Below are 27,920 nucleotides of genomic sequence, written 5' to 3' on the forward strand. Positions count from 1 at the left end.
AATTATAGTATAGTTTTGGATGTTCCTTGGCTATGGAACGTGTGGGAATGAGTTTAGGGGGGCTTAAAGTGACTGTTTGTACCACGTTGCCATCAGAGAAACAACAGGTCAGGACATGTTTCCCGACAAGAGATAAAAGCGGATCCCTGGTAACCAGCTTTCTCTAGAGAGATCAGTGTGTACAACTCGATGAATAAAAGCATAATAACTGGTGTCAGTCATTTGACCCTTCATCATTTGGCCTGCTATGGATTACTCTAAAGAAAATGAAAGCAGAGGAAAAATATAATTTGTACGGTAAACAGAAGCGTGTCAAAATAATTTTGGCTCGCTCCAAGAAAATTAAATAATCTTTGCAGAAGAATTTAGTGCATTCTTCAAGAGGTACAACAAATGTGACCTTATCTGAGAAGCCTTATAATCTATTTATGAGATTAGGAGCATCAGAGTTTGATTTCACAGTTTCCACTCATTGATTTCAATCTTTGACATTACTTGGTCAATATTAAGATATCAAAGGTATATTTTCACAGGCTCTTCTTTCTCTTCATCTAGTATATCACCAAAAAAAGACTTTTCACATATAATGCTTTTACTCAGGAACATTTCAGAATTTTAGTGCATCAAAGAACTTTAATTAATTAGAATGAATATAAATTAACAATAGTACAAAGCACAGCTATCCCCATCAACTCAAACTTTAAAACATCTTTGCATGAACATTTCTTGTCTTTGAGTTATAAATAAAATTCTTTAATCAATAAGAAAAATATTACAAATATTCACTTCAATGCAAAGAACTATAGAAAACTATAATACAAATTTAAAGAGGAGGTATATCTGTGATGCCTCAGCTCACGTAAGTCAGCACAACTGACTGAATGGGCTCTCGGCACACCGGACAAAGCTTGTTGCGATTTTTTAGTTTCCTGGCACATGTATAGCATGCCATAAGGTGCCCAGTCCTTCCGTGGACGATGCAGCCGTTCTTAGGGCGACTCTGACAGATGACACAAGGCTCCAGGAAAGTGGAGGGCAAACAGGCATCCAGGCTGTTAAAACGCTCCAGCTCGGGGGACTCTTCTTGGCTGCAGCCCCCTGAGGAAGTGGAGGGCTGTGATGATGTAGTTTGCGAGTCAGTCATGGAGCCATAGGCAGAAGAGGGAAGTTCGTCTTTGGTGGCTGTGCTAGACTGTGAGCACTTGCCGTCGGGCATGTCCACTCCCTCGTCTGTTTCGGAGAGAGGGCTGGAGGGTTTGGAGGTAAGCTTGTTGTTATCATCAGAAGCCTGGTTGTGGTCTGTGCTGTGGGGTGTGATGATGCTGGTGTCTTCTGTGTTGTTTTGTGTGTTAACAGAGTTGTTTTCACTGTTTAATTGTGTCTCTGGAAGCCAGCCGGGTCTTACGGTCCAGCAGCCTTTGCAGTTTCGAGGAAGAGGAGGGTTGAGCTCATTACATTCAGCACACTTCCAGTAGTCCTAAGTAAACACATCATTACATTTGATTGTTAATATTTACTGTACAGTTCACTCACTCTTTCAGAAAATATTTTTTTTTTTAGATATACTTCAACATTAACATGACTGTCTACTTTTACATATCAATCCTTTTTAGTATGCTGATGAACAATGGAAACTGCTGGGATAAGGCAAATTGATAATAGTTTCAGGCAGTTTCCTGGACTAGGCCTTAGTCATATTAGGACATTCCCTATCTGGGAAACTGTCCCTTAAAGATGCAGTAGTAAATGCAGTTTTATTAAATTGGTCAAAAATAGAGTGGACGTGCAAATGTGAAAAAAATAAATGTAAAATATTGCACTTAAAGTCTCTATTCAGCTATTTCATAAGGTTCGCATTAACATGTAATAAATAGGGAATGAGATCAAGCATATTTGGCGTGCTGTCCAAGGGGCCGACTCTGAGCTTGAAATTTTTGAGCCCGAACCTAAAGTACTCACGCTCTTTAACTTAGATAAATTTACTTGCTAAAAGCAAGACGATGGGGTGGAGGAGGGATGTCACATGACAGAGGTGAGGGACGGCTATTTATAGACACCTGATTGATTGGATTACATGACTATGCTCCTCCCCTACTTATTTAAATAAACTTCATGTAATTCCCACTTCTTATTATTTAATTATGGATTAGGAGATTGCCGAGTGTAGTAGGTTGCCACAGTTTAACCCCACACACAAATGCCACTTTACAGGAAACACAATAAAATAAAAAGCCATATGCAACATACTGCCTCAGATATCTCAGTGTCCTCATCAAACGAGTCTTCATCCTCTGCAAAGATTGTGACTTCATACACCTAAACATACAGAAAGAATTCTAGTGAGTTGGTGGTCACTAACCAAATAAAGTTATTCAGGACATTAATTAAGCTTTATTTCAGTAGAGCACAACGAGTTTGAGTTGAAACCTCATTCTCTCCTGGCACTGAATCTTCATCGTTCTCACTGTAGGCATCAGAGTCAATGGACTCCACTTCAAACTCCACGCTAAAGTTATCAGAATCAGAATCCTCGCTTTCCTCACTCTCCTCACTATGAGAGATACCTACATCCTGTAAGACAAACACAGCACCAATCAGAAAGTGCCATATGTTATGGTACTAACAAGGAACAGGTTAAACTCGCTCCATGAGTAAACTATGCATGTTTTCAGGCGTTACTCACAGTGTTGCTTTGCGTCTCTGAAGACTCGCTGTTCCCCCGCTCTCGACACAGGCCGCCGATCACGCACCATGACAGGCTGTCATCAAACGTCAAGGAGAAGCTATCTGACTTGTGCCTCTTCCTGCGTTCTTTAGGCTCATCTTCTGCCGAGGAATTCTCTGTTGAAAACATACCAACATATTAAGCTCAGCACGATGCTTTGTTGTTGTTGCTGAAATACTATTATAAGAGCACACAGTCTTTTTAAACATCACCAATCTGCTTTTCAGTCTAAGAAATGCAGCCTTGTGTGTATACTACACATTGCATTAGTGTAAATCACTTCATTTCCTGATGTTCTCTTATGTGCACTCAGCTATGGACACTTATGGGCCGAGGGGGAGTAAAGCTCAGAGCAATAACCCATTTTAATGGAAGAAAGCTAGCGTTGCCTGCTCAACAAACTGCCTTTGTGTGTGTGAGGCTTTAAAAATAGGCCATTGAAAAGCTGCAGTCATCTGAGCGCCATTCGGCACAGCCTCCAGATCTCAGTGCCCTTTTCAATTTGAGTCCACACTAACAGAAGGGCAGTCATTATGGTGCCACACGTTTACTCACATACAGTTCTAAGGCTGTTTGCACATAACAGTGTTGAAGTTTTGTAGCATAGGCCTCACACTGATATCTAAGCTGTCTGTTACCACCACTAAAAACAAGCAAAGGTAGTGCCATTTCTATTATCTATATTCTATTGTATTATTATCAGTTAGCAACAGTTAATCAACAATATCTTTTAGCTATCTACGCATTATCTCTTCCTGGATCAAGGAAATATTGATGACTCATCCTGCACTCATTTGCATGTCCAATTAAATGCAAAATATAAAGAGTAAATTACCTGCCTCAGACCAGCAATAGCAAAAAGCAATTCATGGATCAGGGTTATTATAAACTACACATGTTTTAAAAATGCATCAATATAAAAGAAAATGCATGCTCATCATGTTTTTTTTTATGTAGAACAAACTCTCAAACATTTGTTCGGAGTCCAACACTATCTGAATTCCCCCAGCCGATCAAGTGTATGCTTTCATATACACTCAAGAGGACACAAGTGGTGTGTGTGTCTGTGTATGCTCACCAGGATCACTGCTTCTCCTCCTTCTGCGCTGCTGTGAGGTAGATGAGCGAGACTCCGAATCCGTATCCTGGAACATAGACACAGACAATCAGGTTTCAGTCACACTACAATGACAAACACAGCACAAGCTCTATAAAATCCATTCAACCTAAACTACCAGGGAAACACTGTGGAATGGGTCAATACAACGTGGTTTAAAGTGAGCAGGCATAAAAAAGCATTTACCCCTGGCCCTCGCTCTGGTTCACTTTGACTCCTAGGTTCTGATAAGTTAGACTGAGTTTCTGTAAAAGGATGAAAAACAAGAGTTTAAATAATAACATGGATAAGAACATTTAACAAAGTTTAACTCTGTATTGATTAAGAAATCCACAGAAATTTAAAGTCACAGTACCTGGGTTCTTTACTGTTACAAGGTTTTTGCTGATCATTGCAAAGAGGGCACTAAAAGTCAAAAAAGACAAAACTTTCATTTTCAGCCAGCCAATTTCAGTTTCACATGCAAACAATAGCTCAAACCTAGGCATGTCCCAGTATGAGATTTTAGCCGTTTCACGGTATTGCCATTGCAACACTAAAATGTGTTATTTTCAACTGTCTGCCTATACAAACAACAACTTTTCAACTGAACACAATACATTTTTTAAGCAACATACAACATGTATGCCAGGTAAAAAAATAAAGCTTTAAATTATAATATTCTTAAAAATAAAATAAAAATTGTAATATATGTTTAATATAAACATCAAATCAATTACATTACTTAATGGCCTATTTAATTTTGTGTAAACACAGCTCATACCTTGTAAACTGTATCACAAAAGTTTTTAATGGTTTTAAACCTTGCTACATTTACGTCAAAAACAAAATACACTGTTTATAATAAAGTTATTTTGGTGTTAATTTTAACAACATATTTGTTGTCTTCAGGGCATCTGTAAATTTTGAGTGAAATACACCAAAACCCCCTCTAGATTTGCTGATAATAAATAATAGCAAAAATAACACTACACAATAACAGAAAACTCTAGCATCATTTGTTTACCTTTTGCTCCATGATATTTTAACATCTTACACAGTGTCATTTATACGCGTTTAACTATATGAAACAAATGGAGGATATCTGAAACAGCTGACAGCAGACTTGTTCACAGCTATAACTGAGTTAACTGTCTTAAAAGCAACCACCTGTTGCTGCACAACCCCACCCTGTAATCTCAGGGGGAATCGGTTGTACAGCTGTTTCTGCCTTTCCCAAAGCTCCTGTTGTATGTTGTAAAGACTACGATAGATATAGGGCCAATGCGTACCGGGGCTCTTTGACCGAGAAGCTCTTCACCCCCAGGATGGCACCGAGAGCATCCTCTCCACAATGAACGATGTGTTGCTGCTGCTTGTCATACAACTCCTTGCTCATGATATACTTCCCCAAATAAAACATAACCTAAACATGCAAAAAAGAAAACAAAAAACTATGGTTAAACCATTTCATCAAGAGTTCCTGCTATGAGTTCCCTTTCAAGTATACAATACAGATGAGTAATACCTTCCTGTTAGTCAGAGAGAACCACAAATTCCACAATGAATGTATCACACTTCAGTACCAAATGTTGTATTACTTCTTCAACCATGAAGTATAAAGCAACACGTTACTGCAAACTATGAATCCCTAATTAAAAAAATGGCAACCCTAAAGTCTCTATAACATTTTGCTCCCAAAATAAGGATCAGATACTTAAAATAGCATTTGTTAGGTCAGTCCAAACTGATCATCTTTTGTTAACAAACCACATAATCCATCATGTCAACAGCATGAATGGTGCTGGACGAGTTACATGCCTAAATTAAATACTTTGGCTTAAGTTTTAAACAAATGCCTAACCCTAAAGTATGACAAACGTTAACAGTGTTTCTAGCTTGTATGCAAAAGTGGTTTCAAATACCAAACTGCAACAGTATGCTTTAACATGAAGAGCATCACAGATAATTCTCAAAAAAAAAAGTTATTTGCTATAAGTGCTTTTATTAAAAATAATATACCCAATAAAAAACAATTATAATCCAAAACTGATACCGAAATATAATATAACAAGCCTAAAATAAAGTTAAAACTTGACTGCGGAAGTTGTCGCTGTTAAAAAAAATATTTATTCCCTCACCTCCTTCATGGTGAAAACTTCTTTATCTGCACCTGCATCTTCTAACAGGCGTTTCAACTGTACTCTAGGTCTTACCTGAGGAAGTTACAGTAAATAAAACTTCAGGTCAATACATGCTACACGAACAATATTTACTATGAAAATACACACAAACAGTCAAATGTTAATTTACCAGTTTGTCATTGTCAACCTTGTTGATCTGAGAACTGCTTAAACAATTTTCTGTTGCCATATTGCTGCAAATATCTGTGAAAATAAACAAGTTTAAAGTTTAGAGACAACCATCTTGAGGTAAACATCAGTAAACAAGCAACATTCAGAAGAAAATTACCTGTGCAAAGAGAGGTAAATTGGCTATTCTAAGTTAAAGTCGTCTATAAATACTCTGTAGCTGTACATAAAGTGCTAGAGCTCAGGGTAAGAGAGGAGTGGGAGCCGGTTGAGATCCGGTCTATGGTTTAAATAGAGACTGAGAGACATGTCAGGGCTAGAATCTACAGTCGCGATCATCTTGTCCTGGGCGGGTTTGGGCATGACACGTCCAAACGTGACTGGCTTCAGACGCCCTAGTGGTTGTTTAGTCTCATTTCCTCCGTGTTTTTGCGATCATGTCCGGGCATGTCCCGTCTAATACACCGCCCAGTTGCTTACTAAGCGCATGGATTTTTAGGGCTTATCAGTCAGTAACAGGTGAAATAACGGGGTGTTTGGACCAGAGCGATGACTCTTATGGATTATTATCGGCCAAACCACATTAATCAAAACCAAAAAGACCAAAAGTTCAAGTCGTCAAGTGCTACGAAAGGATGCCCTTTATGTGACTGTGTTTGGACTACGACTATTGATGATTTCGTATTGTTTACACACCAAACTCATCCACTCGTATCGTTGGGAATATCTGTTAGCTGCGAATAAATTATATGAAAAACCTGGATCGACAACTGACATTTTCCCCAGAGGAAACATGAAAAATGATCGTTATGGAAATGTAACTTAGTTGCTGTAAGTTACATGCGATAGTAATATTTGCAATTGCAATCCGGACTGGTCATATGAGTCTTCAGCGTTTACTGGAAATAGTCAATGTTTCGCAGTGAAGAAAATAAGACTTATATAACAATAAGCTATTAAGTTAGTTTGCACACAATATTCTAGTCGTAAAGCAAGTCATGTAACGTTAACGTAAGACTGCATAAGGTTATGTTTAACTTACGCAAATACTATTTATTTACACTGTATGCTGTACCAGTAGCTTTAAATAATTTAAAGTATTTATTGACAAACTGTCGCCATAATTATGCGCCCGCTCTTCGGTTACTCTTAAATTCAAACTTAGGAAAATCCGAGGCTTTAGTAGGCCGCGCCTCACTTGGTTAGCGCGATGCTATGAGACGATGCAAGCGACTAAACGGACATTAAAAGTGCCAAACGACGATAGGACAATGCTCTGGATATATTAATGATGTATTCGTGAGACATACAGTATCAAATACGTAATACATATATTATAAATAGTAAAACTGAAAGTACCAGTAGTGTCTTACCTGCTAGTGACGGTTGAGCGGCGCGCGCTCTCGCCCCCTCTACTGGCGGAACTTTGATATTTGAAATGTCCAGCACGTGCGTTTGAGCGCGCAGTGTAAACATTACACAAATACACTGGATTGATGCGATGTATCCGTTGTTTATATTTACCTTGTTCAGCAGTTTGATTTTTTTAATTACAAATAAAATATAAACGTATTTACTAAAATAGGTAAAATCATATTGTGACAGATAAAAAGTCTTTACTGTAGTAAAATTCATAGATTTTATAGTTTATGTTCCTTGCTAAATATTATATGGTATCTATTAAAGATTATCAATTTACTTAATACTGCGGTCAATGCTATATTGTTGTATAAACTTTTTTTATTATACCGTACTCTATGAGTAATATTACATGAATTGTTGCTCATGATTTTAGTTTAACGTTTATATAATTTTTTGCCTAAAAACAATGCCAAATGTGTGCTTGATGGATAAAATTATTGAAAAATAATTCCATTAACATGAATGAGTCGTAATGTAGGCAAAAACTGATTGGGTTAGTATATGTCTATAGTGTCCACTGATCATTTATATTTTAGTTGTTGTGTTTTGATGGCTATTATGCTAAATGTGTGAATATAAAAACAATGTGGTAGAATGGTAGTGTAGTGTTGTGTATTTTGATACATGTTATTATGTAGTTATTGTGTTTGTTACTATAATCACAATCACATCATAATAATAATAAGTGCCTTTGTTTAATCAAGACTAGTTAATGAAATCCAGTTGATTAATGATGATTTTACTTACTACAGTACATTTTGTAGGGTTTTGGGGGGTGGGTGGTAATGATGTGTTGTTCCTCTGCTTTTTAACAGAAGGACAGTTCTCTGAGTCATGGGTTCTGAGTCAGCTAATCAGTACGCATGTCGGGAAGTGTGTGTATGTGTGTTGTGTGTATAAACATCAATACTTAAATCCAGATCAGATAACAATTGAGATTTGTGAATTGAGTGTTCTGTTGATACGACATGACCCTTGTACTACATTGCCATAGATGTCATCCTCTTTTGTTTGTAGATAACCAAAATTCGCTACAGTTAGGGGATGTTTTGTTTGTTTGTTTGTTTTACTCTTCACACTATTTCAGCATCTATCGCTTATTCGTGAGGAGAACTGAATAATCCACATGTTAATGGGATGTTTTGTTTAACATGTGTGAAACTCTATACCTTATTCATATATGCTTTTTTAAGAAACATGCCCCTCTCTGCCTCTGTGACATGATCGGCCCTGAGATAATGACTCAGAGTTTATTTTAGCACAACATGTTCCTTTAAACTCAACATGTTTGGGCTTGTAGGTCCATAATCATTTCATGGACCACTGCAGTCATCACAAAAAAGCCATGATTTTAAAAATGAATTTATATCCTTGTTATAAATGCATAGACCTTTACATTTAGTAATAGCATGTTGTTTCCAGTTTGTCTTTATAATTGTACAAAACCATTACATTAACACTGGACTTGTAAAGCAAAAGTATTCTGTAGTTTTAATTGATGTGTTTTTTTTCCTTTTAAAAGATTTGTAGTGATCTGCAGAAGACATTATTTTACCTTATAAAAGCTTCATAAAAAATACTGTTCCTTTAAAACTACACTTAGTCCTTGAAAAGTAATTTGCTTTTATTTTAACAACATAAATCTCAGCATTGTGTTTATCACTTCCACTTTTAGATTCAGCACATTTTGTTAAGACTGGCTGAGGCTGACATTTACACGAAAGCTTTATAAAGGACTTTGAAGTGGGACTAAGATTTAAGTTACGTATTTCAAAGGAAAAAAACATGTTGCAGCGTAAACAAAATGATTGACATACCATTTCACAGATAGTTAAGCATTTTGCCAAACAGGCACTGACCTTAGTTAATATTGTGACTAAACTCGATGAAAGATGGCATATTTTCCTTGACAGATTAGACAAAATAAAAGATTTCAATATGTAGGTCTACTGTGTTATAATAAAACCATTTAAAGTAATAGTGTTTAGTTCTGTATGGTCCAAAGGTAAGAGCTCATGTTATATAAAATGTTTTATTGTTGTACACGGCATATGAAAAATACATCATTAAATACAACGTATAAAACTGAAATGTAAATTTGTTTGGACATTCAGCATTTTTCTTGCAAACAACGGACAGCTCATGTTTATTGCAAGATCTCATACAGTAAATACAAAAACTAAAACTGTTTTAAGGTACATAAACCTTTTCATTAATTAAAGTCCATGTAATTCATTGAAATGCTGCTAAAAGTCATCCACTCTACGTATATCTGGTTAGTCTTTACTACTATACAGTATATATCTGTACACTATCAGGCACTGAACCCTGGTTTAAATACTGACAGATAACTGGCACATCAGCTGGCCTATGGTCTTTGAGTGAGCTTGCTTTTGCCCGCATCCTGCTCTGCCAGTTTGAAATGGGTGTATGCCAGGATGCCAGTGAGGGTGCAGAGGATGCCCAGACCTTGATTTAAAGACAAAGGGTCCTGGAAGAGGACATACCCTCCCAGTAAAGTGATGCAGAACTTGAAATGTCCAAACATGTTATAGCTACAAAATGAAGGTTAAGGTTAACTTTTTAGACAATGATGGCATAAACCTGATTATACAATGATTATACACAAAATCCTTGACATTAGGGAGTAACTTGAGTTTTTTATTACATTATGGAAACTGAATTATCCTTGGCTTAATATAGGTCTTGTGTGATGTGATTATATTTCTCTTTTCAAAAAACAACTTATTTTTCTTTTTTTAGTTTATAAAATAATATATAAGACTCATTTGAGGGCCTATTTAGCACTTGTTTTTAGACTTTTTGGTCAACAATATGTTAAAAATAATTTGCACTATTTGCCTAAAATTTCAAAATGGAGTTAAACACAATGTATGTGTTCCTGTAGTTCAGTTAATTTAGCATTGTACTGGCAAAAAAAAAACATATTGTTCTGTGTTTGATTACCAGCAAACACACATAATCAATGTGAATGTAAGTCAAGTGCTCCCTCTGCTGGTCATACTGATACGTCACATTAACTGGACCTCAATGGGTGCATTCAAAAGTGTGAAATGTTTCCAGTGCTTAGGACTAAAATGTGCCCTGATTCTCCTTTTAATTATTAACAAACTGTGTAACCATACATGTGTTTGCTAAGTTTTTCAACACTCCTTTAAACAAGCATAAGCTTGAATTTAAAACCTGACAAGTATTAACAAATATAACTACAACAAAGTCACGCTGGCATAAAGGCTCTGTTATTACAGATATTTGTTTTAAGGGTGTGTTTTGTGCCATTATAAAAACAGAAGGAAATATCCACAGTTGAGAAACAGTTAAAAGGATACGTAACAGGTGACGTGTTTCCAATGATCCAATATATGGACAAATTAACCAGAAAGGCAATTAGACCAGAAAGAAAGACCATTACCTAAATGGAGAGAAAAATATTAACAGTCAACATTCCTAAAATCCTAAATTAAACATTTAATTATTTTATTTTATTGTTTGTTTGTTTGTTTGTTAACACCATTCCAGCATGTATGGTTATATTTATGGGGAATATAATCTCCAATTGACCTAACCTGCATGGACTTTTTGGACTGTGGGAGGAAATCGGAGTACCTAGAGTAAATCAATACTGACAAAAATAATAATACTTTCAAAAACAGCAATAAATGCAATATATTATTTTGGCAGGCAAAAAAAAGTGTATTTTATGTGTTTTTAGCGACCCAAAGTTAAAGGTGACATAGAATGATTGAACGGGGTATTTATCCTTGTTCTGTGATGTGACATGTAGAAATTTTTCTGTAATGCCTTAGAAGCCTCATAAAAACCTCTCTCAGATAGCTCTATTAGGGTAGGGGATTTTAAACAAGTAGTTTTGCACCTATTTGGCTCCCCCTACTGGCTTAACTTGCAATCTCATTACTGATTGGCTGACTTTGCTGCCACTCAAAAAATGTGGCCAATTATTTTAAAGTGGAGAGGCAGTGAGATGCCTGTGATGTCATAAGCATCAGTTTTTCAGATTGGGCCATTTTCTGGCTGACATTTCTAAAAGAGGAATTTCTATGAGACTGAGATGTTTAGCATGTCTAGCACTTTTTGTATGTTTGTGAATGCGGGTAGACTACCATAATTAAACAAAGACAAGGTAAAAATGGTTTTTCATTCTCTATCCCCTTTAATTTAAAGGTCACGTTCTTCCTGATCACATTTTTCAAAATTTAGTTAGTGTGTAATGTTGCTGCTAGATCATAAATAATACCTGCAAAATGATAAAGCTCAAAGTTCAATGCCAGGCGATATATATTTTCTATAACATAAGTCCCCTTTCAAAGCGAACGGCTGGTTTGGACTACAGCCCTCTACTTCCCGAATGAATGACGTCAATAAAACAGTTTTTGACTAAACTACGCCCACAGCAATACGTTATTCACCAGCTCTTGACTTCATAGAACAAGACAGACAGACATTAGCCTGTTTTTAGGACAGTGAAAAAAGCGGTATACAAATAAATAAATTCTGTTCTTTACACATGAAACATGAACACATGTTATATTGCGCGCTGTAAACACAATCAAAGCTACAAAAACACAGGAAGAACGGGACCTTTAATGTAGTTATTTAGCTAACTGAATTTACCCAAAGTTTTTAAAGAGTCAAATTACTATGATATTCTCGTTCATAGATTTGGCTCAGGACTCCAATGTGAGTCTATAAGATAAAAAATCTACAGCAATGGTTAGCAAAGTTTTTGGCATTTGCTCCTCCTTGTGTAGGGTGCACCCGTTCGTGGCCCCGATAAGGAATAACTTAATATGTTCAATTCCTTAACCTTAAGAATAGAGAACAGTAAAGGTAATGCAATGTATAATAAAGCTAAATAGTGAACTTGCTTAGGTTCAGCCAAAAAGGAAACCCATTTCCAGGCATCATGTGCTACAACACAAGCCCCTTTCTGTGACTGTGATGTTTGTGTAAGAAGGACATTCTTTCAGGATAGAGTCAGGGACTGTTTCATGGTGCCACTGAAAAAGGAGACACTTTCTCGCTCTCTTACCAGGGCCTGGAATGACCAGGGGCCAAAGATACCACCCTCTCCGGTCAGGGGTTCGAAGAATGGCACAATAACCAGAAGGAACGCAGAAGACATGGGTGCCTGATAATAAAGCAACTGCATGGAGTTCACCTGCAGCTCATGCTGTTTGGCACCAACCCACTACAAGAAATAAGAAGTTAATTATCTGGTTTCCTATGGAAGAACTGCATTGTGTCCATGGACTGATGATATATAAGCATTTTTTTCCATTAATAGAAAAATTAAGTAAAAACTAGCTAGGTGAGTGTTTAATCTTTTTTGTTAATGCTACATAAATGAAAAATATATAGTGTTCTGTGAAATATGGTGGTACGGACACAAACTTCAAATTGATGGGAAATGAGGGTTATTGTGACTCCAAGAGAGCGTTCTCAATAAGGACATAATGCAAGAACGCCAGATTACTTACCACTTGATACAGTGAAGTGACAAAGACTCCTAGTGTGGCAAAGATCATCCCCAAAAGATTAAACTTCACATCATAGTAAGAGTTCAGTATGACTCCAAGAGTAATCGGCACCTGTTTATCAAAAAAATTACCACAAAGTGAACATTTGTGAAACTAGATCAATTTTTCACATAGTGACTCATGATATTTCATACAAAAAAATCTGTGTGCAACCATGACTTGCTTTTATCTCACCATGTGAATTTAGTGTGAGCATAGTTCATGGTGTGTACATGGCATGTGCATGCTATAATAAGCAAGTCATAACATAAATAGGGGGAATAGAAAGGGACATTAATAAAAAAACATTATTATTACAGTACAAACAAATCCTTTGTTAAAAGACAGAAATGGGTGTAAATCTCATGTATATTATAAAGTGTGAGCATGCACTTACTAGTGTGAGTTTAATCTTTGTGGAGAAAGTCTTTTTGTAGTACATCGTCTGAATGACTATAATCACAGGTGTTGTCATGGCCTTTGCCAGCTGATATGTACCTATAGTGTTGTTTTGCAGGGACAAATTAGTAAATGCAACAAATCCACAGAAACTCAAAGCCAGCAGGATGATTTTCGTGGGTCTGAGGCTCTTTGGGGAAAATATATCCATCTTCTGACACACGAACAGCCCAAGCCATGTCGTCACGAAATGAACGAGAGTCAGGGTCATGTTGGGAAAGCCATAATGCACATAAATCCATTTGTTGATGAAGACTATACATATTGAAGACACTAAGTTGACCAACAGTCCCGCGATGATCCGGTTGTTGCCAAACAGATCAGTGAGTCTCTTCGCCATACCTGCGACGATTTAGGCACTTTTAAAGTGTTGCGAATTGTTAATAAATGAGGACAAACAGTTTCGAGCGAATGATATGGCAAATCATAAACAAACAGGCTGAATGATCTACCGCTTTCTGGTGCTGACTGCGTGAAAGCGGTTTACAGGGGCTTTCATTATAGAACTCATTCACAACTCAATGCGCCGCTGCTGATTCACCGCACTTCTGTGACGTCATCAAGCGCGACGCGCGCTCCGCAGCATACGCGCAACGCCACGTCACTGCTCTTGTACGCCATCTGCTGGATAAATGCACACATGAGGTGGTTGATGATAGTTTTGCTTTTTCTTTACATCATATATCTTACTTGTAATACCCAATGACTGCTGCTGTATCTTTAAATCCCCCCACTACTTATATTCAAACATGACTTAAAATGTTTTTCCAAAGCCCTTAATAAGATGAAAGACCAGAGTGCTATGAAGCTGCTTTATCTTGATTTATTGTGTTACTGCCCTTTTTTTCCCTCAAGTTCATTTCATGTAATATTCATTCTACAAAAAAATAGATGAGTTGTTCACATTAGCCATCTTGTTTCCCCTCTGTTGCTAGATACTTCAGACCTCTTCTTAAAAATGATACATTTATTTCATAATCTAATCTAATATTTTTTTACAAAGATGACGGTGTTGACATGTTATGGTTGTCAAAGTAGCAGTGTCCAAAACAATGAACAAGTTTAAGAGAAAATATCAAACATACAGGAGCTTGAGTGATCTTGAAGCATGCAGTAGAGCTGAAGGTTTGAAAACGGGGTCCTCAGGAATGCAGTTGACCCTGTAGTTGTCTGATTTTATTGCTTTTTATAAATATCTGATGGTGGTGATGAATATGTGGGACACATTTTGAGCAATCACAAAATAATAGTAAATATTGTCAAAACTCACTGTTTGTAGTTTTTAATACGTATTACATTGTTCCCCTTGATGTGGTACATATATTATTCAATTCAATTATTACTTTTGGCTTTTTTAAAATTAAGTTGAAATGATTATCTCTTAACCGAGGACAGCTGATTTGGTAGGCAATGGACCAGCATATTATCATTAAATAAATAAAAAATAAAAATAAACCTATAAAAGAACCTTACATATGTGCAAAGGACCCCGATTATAACATTGATTCTTTTTCTTCATGAAAATGTTTTTAATTTCCAACAGAATTAGCACTTTTCTTAGTGGGACATGTTTTTGCCAAAGTTTCAAGAATCAGTGAAATAAATTTTTACTGTACATACTGTGCAGATTTTTCTAAGCAGAAGAAACGTTCATATTCATAAGTCCACTAGCAATGCCACTTCACTGAAGTTACATCCACTGTGGATCTCATCGCAAGTGCTTCGGGAAATGTTTTTGGATTCAATTCCACATCTAAAGCTTCCTTTTTAAGTCCTGTTTTTAGTCAAGGACACAGTGAGATTGTACAGTATAGATGTCAACTAAATCCTTCAATGAGAAACCCAAACTATTACATCTTGTAATTGGCCATTTACAAAGGGCTCTTCAACAATGCTCAGAATTAAGATAAATAAACATATTCACCTGCTTATTTACTGTATCAGAATGTTCAATGTAGTATTAACCAAACAAAACACTGCTTCTTAACAACACACAATCTTTATTCCAATACAAAAAACAGTTTTTCCTCTAATGGCATTATGGACAAAACGCATGACAAAAAAAATAACTAGGTCTGAATCTCATATCCAAGTGGATCTAGTCCTTTATCCAGCAGGAGGAGAGAGGATTCCCTCATCTTCTGGAGAAACTTCTGCAGCTCATCCTTAGAAAAGACCTAGAAACAAAAACAAGTTCAGATGCTGAAGTGGATAACAGTGATCATAAAGTCTTGAACGGACCACAAAGCCTAGTATTCACCTGGTATTAATTTATATGACAAATCCACATTGTCTGATGTGTACTGATGAACAAGATTTTCCAAATGCATTGAATCCTAATCTAATTGTTATGCTACCAGATCTTTTGCTATGTATGACTAGCTTTAACTTTTAAATGTAATATCAAAGCAACAAAAATGCAATATAATCTACAAATAAAGTTAAATTCACAATGACTGTATAAAGTCTTAAAATCAAACCTCGTATAGTTTGTGTTGGTCAGATGCTATGATGTCAGCGAGACGCAGACACTCCTGGTGACGTTCAGTACGCTGCAGTACAGTTAACAAAAGAAACGACATCATAGGCAGACACAAACGGCGCAGCAGAGCCATCTGATGAGTGCGCTCCGAATCTTCCTCTGCATCCTGCAAAAATGCACAGAGATGCATAAATAAATGCTTTAGATGAGCGAATCCAGAATACTCTTTGTCCTGAGATGTTTATTAAATTTCTAATGTGGCATCCACTCACCTCTCTGACATCCACCATCCATCCTCCATCCACAAACAGGAGTACGTTATAAATCCTTTCCTTTACATCCTCCGTCAGAGCTCCCAGACGTCCCTGCCAATTCTCATACTCCATCTGGAAAAAGTGCAAAATTGTTCACTATAAAAAATTTTGTTGGGAATTCACGGATATCCAGTTTAAACCTACTAGGTCTGTGGTGATACAGTCATGCTGTGATCCTTATTTAAGAACTTAATACTAGTACATTAACATATCAAATAATAAGTAATGTAGTAAAAAATACGGTCAAAGATTTATGTCTTATGGACACTTTTACATTTTTGTAATTCTTATGCATTTTGTAAAGTCTGTATTTTTTTGGGAAGAAAGCAGTAAATGTCTCATATATTGTCTGTAGACATTATGTTGGCATGATACCCAACCTTACCTTGTAATCTGCCTCTTTCATCTCATGGGCCACTTTCTCTGTAAACTTTGCTTGTGCAGGTGCAGTGGGCTTAACTGGGGGACAATTCATATGCTTGAACCACTCATTAAAAGCTTCATGAGCTTCCTGCAGAAAAAATACAGATCCACACGGTCAGACGAACCATTAAGGCTACACAGAAACTTTGTCACACACAAGTGTTTCTTATAGGTGTTAGTGGTTCATACCAGATAGGCACGAATACAGAGGTGCTCACGGATAGCATTTTGTTCCTCGGGAAGGGGTGTGTCCATTCCCTGCTCCTCCCACTGGCGGTAGATCTCACGCATGGAATCTTCCGGCACTTTGGCGAAGACCATCTTAGCAGCTTCATGCTTCTTAGATGCTATGGCACAAGAAGAAAATTAAATACAATTCAAGGCAAGCTACAAAAATACTGTAAATTAGTTGCAAACCACACACACACCTAAGAACTTCCTCATGATGGCATTGCTTTGCTTAAGGGCTTCAGCTCGCTGGGCAGGGTCAAATATCAGCCAATCAATCACATCAATCTTCTGCTGATCCTCCTGCGTAAATATATGAAAAGTTGCTGCGTCAATTTGCTTATTTAAATAAAATGAAAGGGATGTGACTGCATGTGTGCATGTTATACCACTGTAGTAGCAGAATCCAATGCCGGAGTCAGGTCATGGTGGGCAAACGTATCTGTGTCTCTGTCTCTAATGGTCTCTACCACAGTCTTTGTGATGGCTGCCACATCCAAACCTAAAAAAAACACAATTACCACTAAAATCTTATACAGTTATTGCATCTACCATGGCAATCGTATGCACTTTCATTTATCCGTTTGGCAGATGCTTTAATCTAAAGCAACTTACACGATATAATATTTTTTTTATCAGTATGTGAGTGGGTTCAAACCCATGAGCTTTTGCACTGCTAATGCAAATTGATTGACCACTAACAGTATTTACACTAGCGTTTTCTAAAATGAGGTTCCAACACCTTAGTTAAAGGGATAGTTCGGCCAAAAATGATACTAAACCCATGATTTACTCACCCCCAAGCTGTCCGAGTTGCATATGTCCATCGTTTTTCATACAAACACATTTTCGGATATTTTAGAAAATGTTTTAGATCTTTCAGTTAATTAAATGTAAAGTTAAGGGGTCCACAACCTTCAAGTCTAAAAAAAGTGCGTCCATCCTTCACAAAATAAATCCAAACGGCTCCAGGATGATAAACAAAGGTCTTCTGAGGGTAATCCGCGCGGTGTTGTTGTAGAAATATCCATATTTAAAAATGTATTAACGAAAAGAAATACCTTCCGGTAGCGCCGCCATCTTAGACTCCTCTGTATTCAGAAGAGAGTATAAGCGTAGTGTACGCACTTTTCTTAGTGACGTATGACAAATTCGGAGGGCGAGGGCACAGAGCAGCAGCAGAGTAGCCTCCGTAGGCTGCGTAAAGCTCTGATCTTGAATGCGGACGCGACTAAGATGGCGGCGCTACCGGAAGGTATTTATTTTCGTTAATAAAGTTTTAAATATGGATATTTCTACAACAACACCGCGCGGATTACCCTCAGAAGACCTTTGGTTATCATCCTGGAGCCGTTTGGATTTATTTTGTGAAGGATGGATGCACTTTTTTTTTGGACTTGAAGGTCGTGGACCCATTAATTTCACATTTAATTAACTGAAAGATCTAAAACATTCTAAAATATCCGAAAATGTGTTTGTCTGAAAAACGATGGACATATGCAACTCGGACAGCTTGGGGGTGAGTAAATCATGGGTTTAATATCATTTTTGGCCGAACTATCCCTTTAACTTCAAATTTAAGGACCTTTTGAGGACTTTCCAGGTCCAATACCCTCAAATTCAAGGAATAAATGTGGGGACACAATTTAAGTGAGAGCAAGGTTCCATCGTGGTACCTTTTAAGATACATTGTTACAGTTCCCTTTCGAGGGGACTCGCACTGGGTCACTGCGGTGACACTTTCGGGATGCCTCCATGGGTAGGTGCATCTGAAAGTGTATATCAAATTTAACCAATGGTGAGGCTTAATGACAAAGACGGGGTGATGCGGGAGCCAGGAAGTATATCGCCATCTGAAATATTTCCAAAAACTGCGTTACAGGGACCCAGGAAGTATGGCAAGGGAGACGCAGTGTCTCGTTTCCTTCTCAGGGAACAACAGTTACATACGTAATCCGTGATGTTTTCATGTGTCAAACACAACTATGCCAAAAAGCATTTTGATATGAATTAACATTCGCATACAGAAGATATAAGGATTTAAAGCTAACAGTTTAGCACGTGTGTTTAAAAGGCTAAAAATTGTATGATATTATCCTACACTACATGGGGAATTATATGGATTATTTTTTCAGAAAACGTCTTGAATAAAATAGATTCAAGCACTTTCAATGAACTCTATCTATGTATGTATTCACAAACTTTCAAGGACCCGTGGGAACCCTGTAAAAGTTTGATCTAAAAACCATAACCAACCCTCTCTGTTAGACACAATTCTGGAAATCTTGATTCTCATTGCATATTTTAGTATAATGATCGTCGTTTTAAGTATACAAAGGCAAGTTTCATGTCTGGTATCACTATAGTTTCTTATTAGGTATAATTATTGTCGTCTAGGTAGCACAATGTTGAATCAGCCACACATTGCAAAATTATGATACCTGCTTGTGTTGCCAACTTCAGACAGTGTTTGCGCTGCTCTGTTTCAATTACTTCCTCCAGAAACTGAGCGTACTGTGACACGGCCATGTCAGCTGGCAAGTGACTGACATAGAACGCAATGAGATCCACCTGCTTTTCCTTTACCAGCAAAGAGATGTAGGCCTTCAGAACATCTACACACACCTCCTCCTGAGAAAACGACAGAAAACAATTACAGTATAAGTATATTTCTTCTGTTTAATAGTTCAACAAAAACTCAAATGCAAATTATATAAGCCAAAATAAGTTGTTATAAAACCCTTAAAAAAAATTCTTGTACCTTGAGCTGCATTCCCAAACTGCGATAAAACAACACCAAGTGTGACATAAAGCGCAACAGATGAGCTGGCAAAGTTGGACTTCTTCCCAACCAATCACTGAACTCTTCCAAAAGACCTTTGAATGAAGTTGATCAGAAATTAAACTTAATATTTACCATATGTACACCAAAGCTCCAAAAATGTCAAAAATGAAGAGACTGCGAAAGTCAGACATTTTTGGAGGTTTGGCATTTACATATACCTTTATGATAGTCAAGCACCCATGTGATACTTTTGTGAATAAAACTAATCTTACCATCAAGATCACCGAGAATAACAAACTTCTGAATCACATGATAATGCTCCTTGGTGGCCTCTAGGACCCTCTGTCAAAACATAACATTTGCAAAAATTAGAAACCCAACATGCAACAATTAGTCATAGATAAAAAAATTCTCATCTCACTTTTGATTCTGTTGCTTGAAGCTCCTCAAAAACTTTCTCCAATGTCCAACTAAACAAAAATGTCACGTGGCAGAATAAATCAAACATTTAGTGGGGGAAATAAAAGAGAACGCATAAAAAAAAAAAATAAGTCTTACTTGGTCTCCAGGAATTCTCTTGGTAGCTCTTCTAACTCTTCACTGCCCAAACCAGAGGAACAGATCTCCTGCTCCACCAGAGTGTCTACCATCACGCGAAAATACGCCCATATAGTGTCCTCCCACGTCTCGCAGATGGGTAACAACTGCGTGATGCAATGGAGATATTCAGTCAAATGCACACACAAATAAAAAGCCAAGAGAGTGATATGGCTGGATGATTTCACCTGTTTGAGGTTTCCACTAAGTGCTGCGTAGATAGCTCGTTCGTATTTGTTGAACTGCTCCTAAAACGGCAGAATCAAATCTGAATCGTACGAACAAAACTTGAATAGTATTGTGCAAACGTTTTGGGCCACCACCAGCTTTGCTGTTTTAATGTCCATTCATATTTTTGCTCTTTTTATTAAGATACAAACTCAAAATACAGAAAATATGTCTACAAAATGTAAAAGCACCATTTTTAGAACAAAATGGCTTCTTCTGGCAAAAGTCAGTATTTACACTACAGACATAAGGTTCAGGTTCAAGTCATTTGATTGGAATTGAGGTTTCATTGCGTTTAGGTTTAACCTAACCCCCTTTTTGAGTGGTTGATAATATTAAATATAAAAATAGCTACAGCACTAAGTTTTTTTTTAATAAATAAAAATAATGCAATAAAATATTTTTTTAAAATGTTGTTTCATGCCCAAAATGCTAAAAATATTTTTTGATTATTTTTATTTTTTTTAATATGTTTTGTTTTCATCTTAAAAATCACTAAAAAAAAAAAATTCTCCAAAAACTGTGATGAAATATGAAAACTACACTCTCAGAGCTTTCCAACAATATACAGTCTGTCAAGATTAGTTTTCGAACAGGCTTTTATCAGTTTAATAGTTATGCTATGCTTCAGTGGGAGGGGGCGGCTCACAATAAATACTTGCCCCTTTAGCTCACAAGTTTATTTTGTTTTTAATAATTGAAACAAATTTCCTGTATTGTATGGTTGTATTCTAATAAAAGACATTACCATTGCAAAATACCATTGCAAAAACAACAAATCTAATGGTGACATGGTGGCCTGTTTTTGCACCGAACTGTAGTTAAAGGAATAGTCTACTCATTTTCAATATTAAACTATGTTATTACCTCTATAATGTTATTATAGAAGTGACCAAACACATCAACGTTTTTCCTATTTAAGACGAGTAGTTATACGAGCAAGTATGGTGGTACAAAATAAAACGTAGCGCTTTTCTAAGCGGATTTAAAAGAGGAGCTATATTGTATGGCGGAATAGCACTTTTGGGAGTACTTCAACTCGCCTGAAAAATCCGCTCCTCTTCTCCCTCTCATAATGGGAGAGGAAGAGTGTTACCGCGCCACGTCGAAGTACTCGTCTTAAATAGGAAAAATGTTGATGTGTTTGGTCACTTCTAACTTTATCTCTGTTTGGTACCATTGAGTGAATGCAGGGTAAGCTAAATGCTATCAAAGTGTCGCAGCGCGCCCCAGCGCTTACGTGCACGCACTAAGATGATAGAGGGATGTATCAACTCTTCTTAGTTAAGGTAATAACATAGTTTAATATTGAAAATGGATAGACTATTCCTTTAAGAATTTAAGTTTTAAGTTCTCACCTCTTCTGCCATTCTCCAGCAGCACACCTTCCACACACTCCTATGAGGATTGCCCTCCACCGGCTGCAGCTCTCCGCCTCCTGAACACAAACACACACACACAAATTACACTGCTGTTCCAGTATAACGGTATATAGCAGTAAGGGCTGGGCAATTAATCGCATGCAAACGTCTGTGATTATGAATGCGATTTTGCAAAGCTTGTCAGTGAACTACGGCTCTGTGTAATGAATGCTGCTCCATCTGAAAGCAGGTGATGGCGATTTACTACTAATTACATAACCGGCTTTACTGACGAGATGCATGCAATAAATTGCCCAGGATAGATAGCAGTAGATATTAAATGCAATTTATCAAGTTCTACTTGGCATCAGGAAATTAATAAATCTAGCAGATGGATGCTTGTTGACCTCCGTTGATGTTAGGGTCATGGTACAGTTTCCAGCCTTCTAGAGTAGCGGCACGCCAGGCCTGGCCACATCGCTTACACAGCCTCTGAGCCTACACATACAAACAGACAGAAATACAGATAGACAGTGACTTCAGTATATGTAAGTGTTCTTCAGCCTCTCATCAGCTTGGCACAGCATTGTCCACGACATAAAACTGTATCTCGCTGTGAATTTTCCCAGAAGTCCAAGAAAATTATGGCATATTGTAATTATCATCACACACCTCGTCGGTCATGCCAGCTCGTATAAGGTTGAAGAGGTTTTTCAGCAGGCGCGTGTCGTCTTCTCTGTCTAGGTCTGCTAGTGGTCTCTTCTGCCTGATGGGAGCGTCAGGATCCAGTTCTGTCACTAAAGGCCTGCTGAAGCCACTGCTGGACTGATTCCTCCTTAACTTTAGTGTGTGAAGAGTGTTCTCCCTACACACACACATACCATAAAACACTCATTTTATTACACTGTATTAAGACCTCAGGGCATTCATTTAAAAAGACCTCTAATAATATTCAGTCATTACTTACCAGTACACAGATTTGGCATAATACTCTATGTTATCTGAGAAATCTCCAATCTCATCTTTAGATATACTCTCCAACCAGTCCACCACCAGCTAAAAGACACAAAAAACTGTTAATGGGTTTCCATTAGGGGTGCACCGAATCCAGGATCGGATTCGGCCGAATACTGGGCTTTTTGACGGGGTTTGGGTTCGGCCGAATCCTAGATTTTTTTCCACCGAACCGAACCCTAGGCTTCCACTACGCTGGTCGATGTCACGCGGCCGTTGCTTACACAAATCGGGTGCTGACGTGGAGATAAGCTTTTTCTTTCGGTGAGCCTTAGGGGCGGTTCACATTTCGCAGACCCGAGCGTGTCACACCGCATCGCTTTCATTATGCATAGGCTTATGGTAATTGTCAAAATAGTTTTTCCCACTTGTCATCCTGGCATAATGTAATCCTTTTTTTTTTTACAGTTAAAATTAAATAAAATGAAAAATACACTGCTGTGGACGTTGTTTACTTCATGAATGTGTTTTACTGTGTTAATGGAATAAGGATGCGAATAGGATTCGGTATTCGGTTTCGGCCGAATCTTAAATAGTGGATTCGGTATTCGGCCGAACCCAAAAATCTGGATTCGGTGCATCCCTAGTCACCATTAACCTTTCCATACAGAAAAATACTAGATGGGTGGATGAATGAAGGTGTACCTGGCTCTGTCGCACCATGCTGTCCTTCTGGAAGAACTGCTCCATTACAACCTTTTCACTTTCATTGGGAACCTTCAAAGAAAACACATTAGCATACATTTATACATTTGGCAGAAACTTTCTTCTTATGTTTCCTAGGTAGATTTTCACTTTAGAGATCTAAACCATGACTTGGATTCCACCTAAGTTAATCTTAAGGGGACCTAAAATTTTCCCAACCGACAACCGCATCTTATGAACCGAACATTAACCGTTAACTTATAAGATTTTAATATTAAGTTGTCATTGAGTAAAAATACAGTTGACGGTTGTCTGTGACCTAGTTAAAACAAAACATTTCATTTGAACGTGCAAACAGCAGCGACAGATCAACAACAGAACCAGGATTCATACATTATCAGATATTCACGCAACATTACCTTATCAAAAAGCACGCGATCAGTCCAGAGGATTAATATCCAAAGAGGGCAGATTGTCTCTTTTTCATCTACCACAGTGGTCATTTCTAAAGCAGGACACTTTTCAAAAAGTTTTGCTTTTGCATCGTCTTTCTCCGTTTGTGCAAAAAGAGAGATGTTTATGTTCAGGGTCAGAGGCCATCAGCAAAGGTCTGTCCGGTGGTGCACGAGATGGAGACGGACCGTGTCATCTTGCCCCAAATGTATAATACATACTATAGACCAATTTAGAGTAGACGTCACAGTTACGTCACTGCAAGATGCGCGCGCAATGCGGTTGCAGAAAAACAGTGGAAATGAATTAGACACGAGTGAAAAGAGCAAGATAACTCACTAGAAAATGTCCTGTTGTGCTGTTAAGTGTCAGAATAAGAACGCCAAAAAAGATGGCTTTCATTTTTATAGAATACCTTTGTCGAAGACATCATTTGAAGATAAACGTAGGTGTTTATGATTACAATAAGCCCTAACGGACAGAATGGAGCGAGGAAATCATCTGGAAATCTTTTAATAATTAGAATAGAAAATAAGTAGAGAAGATGTCCGGTGTTCTGTCGAAGTTTGTTCCCTCCATGTGTTTCTATAGCGTTTTTATCACGTTACAATTATAATTTATTAAGGAAGAAATAATAGAAAACAGGAAAATTATGAAATATTTAATAAACGCTATTATATATAATACATGATAGTATTGCTTTTATATGTACTTTTAGCGATTCAGACTGTAAAAATAAGTGATTTTGCAAAAAAGAACAATACATATACATTACATACATGCATATCAGTAGCCAAGCCATTTAAACTTTTTATCTATCTAAAAAATAAACGTAACGTGATTAAAACGCTATAAGAAACATTGCACTAAAGGGAAACATAGGGGAATCAGACTTCGACAGAACACCGGATCCATAAAAATCACGGTTTAATGCTAAACACTTCACAACCCTACTGCGGAGCAGTCACTTTCTGCAACCAGTTTGGCTCCGCCCACAAAAAACGTCATCTCTGTTTGCAAACACGAAATTGGTCTATATGTTACACCAAACACGCACACAAATGATTTCTCATACAAATGATTACTTTATCAGACCGTCAGGGCAGCAATAATTTGTGTCATTTACAGGACATTCACAAATTAAAGATAGAAAAGTGGCGAAATGTCTGTCAGCTCATGAGGACACGCACCGTGCGTTAACAAATATTTTTTTCTTTTAACTGATAATGTTAATCGGTCATAAATTCTTACCTTCGGTTAACGGCTAAACGTTCAATGTGAACATCCCTAATAAGGACATTTAATTCAAGCTTACAAATTTATTCATGTCCTCGCATTACATTCAAAATAGCACAGTTGCATACACAGACAGATGACAGTTGACCTGAAGTTCACAGGATGATTTCTAGTGATGTTTGCCATTTTCCTTTAAGTTCATTCAAGTATTCAAGCAGAAAAACCACACGTTTCGTTCATTATTTTAACTGTGAACATCAAAGTTTGACAACCAAAAAGTGTGCACCTTTCAGTATATCTATTGCTTTAGCAGTTAAAGCCAAAATACACCATAAACCACTGAAACGTACATATTGTACGCATCTATACAGAGCAGCACAGTAAAACACTTACTGTTATGTCCATCATGAGGTCTTCTTCCAGCACTGTTTGGACTCGGTCTCTGTGTGAAATAGATACAACAGCTTGAAAGCAGTTTTTTCTGAAGAGGTTATAAATCAGGTGATTGTTTATGTATGTGTGGTTGTACCTGTAAAGGGATGTTATGAGTCTCCACGTCACCATCTCTTGCTGCAGCAGCCAGGTGATGCTAACTGTTTTGGATGATTTCTGTTGGCCAGGGGCTGACCGGAGAACCAATTGTTGCAATGTACCGACCTACAATACATGCCAGTACATTACTACAGAAAGTCCTTCCGAATGACAACACGGTTATTATTACAAAACAGATTCCTAAACGGTTTCCTTTGCAAGTAGTTGCTGCGTGTATACAATACATTGCAATTGATGCAACACTTAAGTCAGGGAGCAAAGTTGTATACAAGTGAATGACTATCTACCTTATCCTGACAGAGAGCCTCATAATCTTCCAGCAGATCAAACACAGCAGTGGATGCGTGACGCAAATATGACTGCTGGAAATCTGGAAACAGACTCAGACAGGCTGAAAAGAAAGATAGAAACGTGTGTAGATGTTAAAAATAAAGAAGTGAAGATAATCTAAACTGGTGAGATGATTTATAATGTTTATTTACCATCCTCTCCTGGATCATCTTCTTTCAGCATGAGAGCACTCATGGACATATCATCAGTAAAGCTGGTTTCCATCCCAGACATAGGTGAAGGGTAAAGACTGTTTGTCCAATCACTATCATCCAAATTCTAGTAAAAGAGACACATCGCTATTAGTCTCATTTATAAAATGTTTGAAATTCTTTATACTGGTAACAAAAGCCAAGAATGTTCACCATGCTGAGACTGCCTTTGGTACGAGGTGTGTTCATGAAGCGAGGAGTTCTGCTTCCTGTCCCTAGGATTGCTGACACATCTGGGTTCCTCAAGGAACTTCTGGGGGTGACTATGCATGACAAAAACAACCGTAAGCACCAACATATCAAAATTCTGTCCCCCTTCTACAAATATTAACATAAGCTTTTACACTTTGACCATGAAGTAAGAGTTTTTGTTGGTAATGGTGATGAATGCTCTCACATGATTGTTTGAGAAGTGAGCCAGCTGTCTGACGCAGTATTGGCCTAGCTGGAGTTGTGCTCGTCCCAGGACTGCCATCTTGTGCCAGAGGAACTGAGCAAGACGTCAAGAAACACTACATTTGATATTTTTATGCATTAGGCACTTTTATCCAAAGAGATTTACGATACATTTAAGGTGTTTTTTTATCAGTATAAAAAACAGCAATGCACATCTATTGACCTCTTTGTTGAGCTACAAAAGTATCAATAGCTGACAGCTGTTCTCAGTGTCTATACCTTGCTTTGACTTTCAAAAGTGTTTTATAACAGCAGTACAACATTTATGGGTATTATAAATTTTCCTAAAATCATTTTCCTCTATTATTAGGGATTTTGGGAGATTCAGACAGATCTTTTTAAGGATACAAGCCACTTTTTTGTGTGAACTCTTTCTGCGGGCAGCCCGTGTCACGTCAGTTTCCCGAACCACTGGACTCAACCAGGTCTGACTCCTGCACAGACAACATATTTAAATATATCAATACACAGACTCTGTCTTGACACATGCATATGCTGAATGAGATGAAACTGCTGAGATGAAACAATAAAACCGTTTGACCGTTTATAACACTGTCTCAAAAAAGTATAGTTTAAATAAACATATCAGTTTTTGTTGTCACAATATTCTTCTACAAGTGAAAAAGAAATAAAAGAGAAAGTGTCAAAACAGGCATTTGACATATTGTTGTTCAATTTGATTTTCTAAACAGTTACAAATGTTAAACTACAAATAAAACCCACAGAATTAATAAAAATGTATCCATTTCTATTGTTTTCATATATCTTGTTATGCTCATTCTGACACAAGAAGCCGCATGTTTACATTGATCTCCAAATTCACTCAGAAGACAACACAAAGCAGCCAGAAATAGTTAGAGAGAATCAAATACAATTTTAAATAGTATCCTTATAAAATGGGATATTTACCACTCCATAATGTCTGTAAGATTTTAACCGCTAGCCACATATGCTAGCACGGAAGATTTTGCGCCTTCACTTCTGATAGTTCTTCGGCTGCGCAGTGTGCGGATCACGTGACTGTTACGCTGC

At 37.4% G+C, this 27,920-nt stretch overlaps 3 protein-coding genes across 4 annotated transcripts; all 3 read right to left on the reverse strand.

Moving 5' to 3' along the window:
- Window positions 1–613: 613 nt before the first annotated feature.
- mdm2 (MDM2 proto-oncogene) lies at window positions 614–7,565 on the reverse strand. 2 transcript variants are annotated; one of them, XM_065268410.2, is made up of 11 exons: window positions 7,507–7,565; window positions 6,135–6,208; window positions 5,963–6,037; window positions 5,114–5,247; window positions 4,198–4,247; window positions 4,029–4,087; window positions 3,804–3,870; window positions 2,684–2,841; window positions 2,428–2,571; window positions 2,248–2,316; window positions 614–1,477 (listed from the first exon to the last, which is right to left on the reverse strand). In XM_065268410.2, the coding sequence occupies exons 2-11, from the start codon at window positions 6,192–6,194 to the stop codon at window positions 851–853; spliced, it is 1,443 nt and encodes a 480-aa protein (XP_065124482.1). In that variant the 5' UTR covers window positions 6,195–6,208; window positions 7,507–7,565; the 3' UTR covers window positions 614–850. The 2 variants fall into 2 exon arrangements, with proteins under 2 accessions (XP_065124482.1, XP_065124483.1); XM_065268411.2 differs by lacking the exon at window positions 7,507–7,565 and adding an exon at window positions 6,294–6,448.
- Window positions 7,566–9,568: 2,003 nt separating this feature from the next.
- slc35e3 (solute carrier family 35 member E3) lies at window positions 9,569–14,119 on the reverse strand. Its single transcript, XM_065268412.1, has 5 exons — window positions 13,511–14,119; window positions 13,075–13,185; window positions 12,627–12,785; window positions 10,906–10,988; window positions 9,569–10,110 (listed from the first exon to the last, which is right to left on the reverse strand). Exons 1-5 carry the CDS (start codon window positions 13,910–13,912, stop codon window positions 9,924–9,926), a joined length of 942 nt encoding a protein of 313 aa, XP_065124484.1. The 5' UTR covers window positions 13,913–14,119; the 3' UTR covers window positions 9,569–9,923.
- Window positions 14,120–15,258: 1,139 nt separating this feature from the next.
- Window positions 15,259–27,919, reverse strand: nup107 (nucleoporin 107). The gene is made up of 26 exons (XM_065268555.2): window positions 27,798–27,919; window positions 27,237–27,322; window positions 26,830–26,922; window positions 26,586–26,695; window positions 26,373–26,499; window positions 26,178–26,281; window positions 25,868–25,995; window positions 25,732–25,780; window positions 23,650–23,721; window positions 22,958–23,046; window positions 22,663–22,855; window positions 22,398–22,488; window positions 21,988–22,067; window positions 20,590–20,649; window positions 20,363–20,508; window positions 20,226–20,274; window positions 20,077–20,146; window positions 19,781–19,896; window positions 19,461–19,650; window positions 17,409–17,521; window positions 17,220–17,322; window positions 16,981–17,138; window positions 16,754–16,879; window positions 16,327–16,440; window positions 16,053–16,220; window positions 15,259–15,749 (listed from the first exon to the last, which is right to left on the reverse strand). Exons 1-26 carry the CDS (start codon window positions 27,803–27,805, stop codon window positions 15,642–15,644), a joined length of 2,751 nt encoding a protein of 916 aa, XP_065124627.1. The 5' UTR covers window positions 27,806–27,919; the 3' UTR covers window positions 15,259–15,641.
- Between the last annotated feature and the right edge of the window lies 1 nt (window position 27,920).

The sequence above is a fragment of the Paramisgurnus dabryanus genome, chromosome 1 (genome assembly GCF_030506205.2).
Source record: "Paramisgurnus dabryanus chromosome 1, PD_genome_1.1, whole genome shotgun sequence".
NCBI lineage: Eukaryota > Metazoa > Chordata > Actinopteri > Cypriniformes > Cobitidae > Paramisgurnus > Paramisgurnus dabryanus.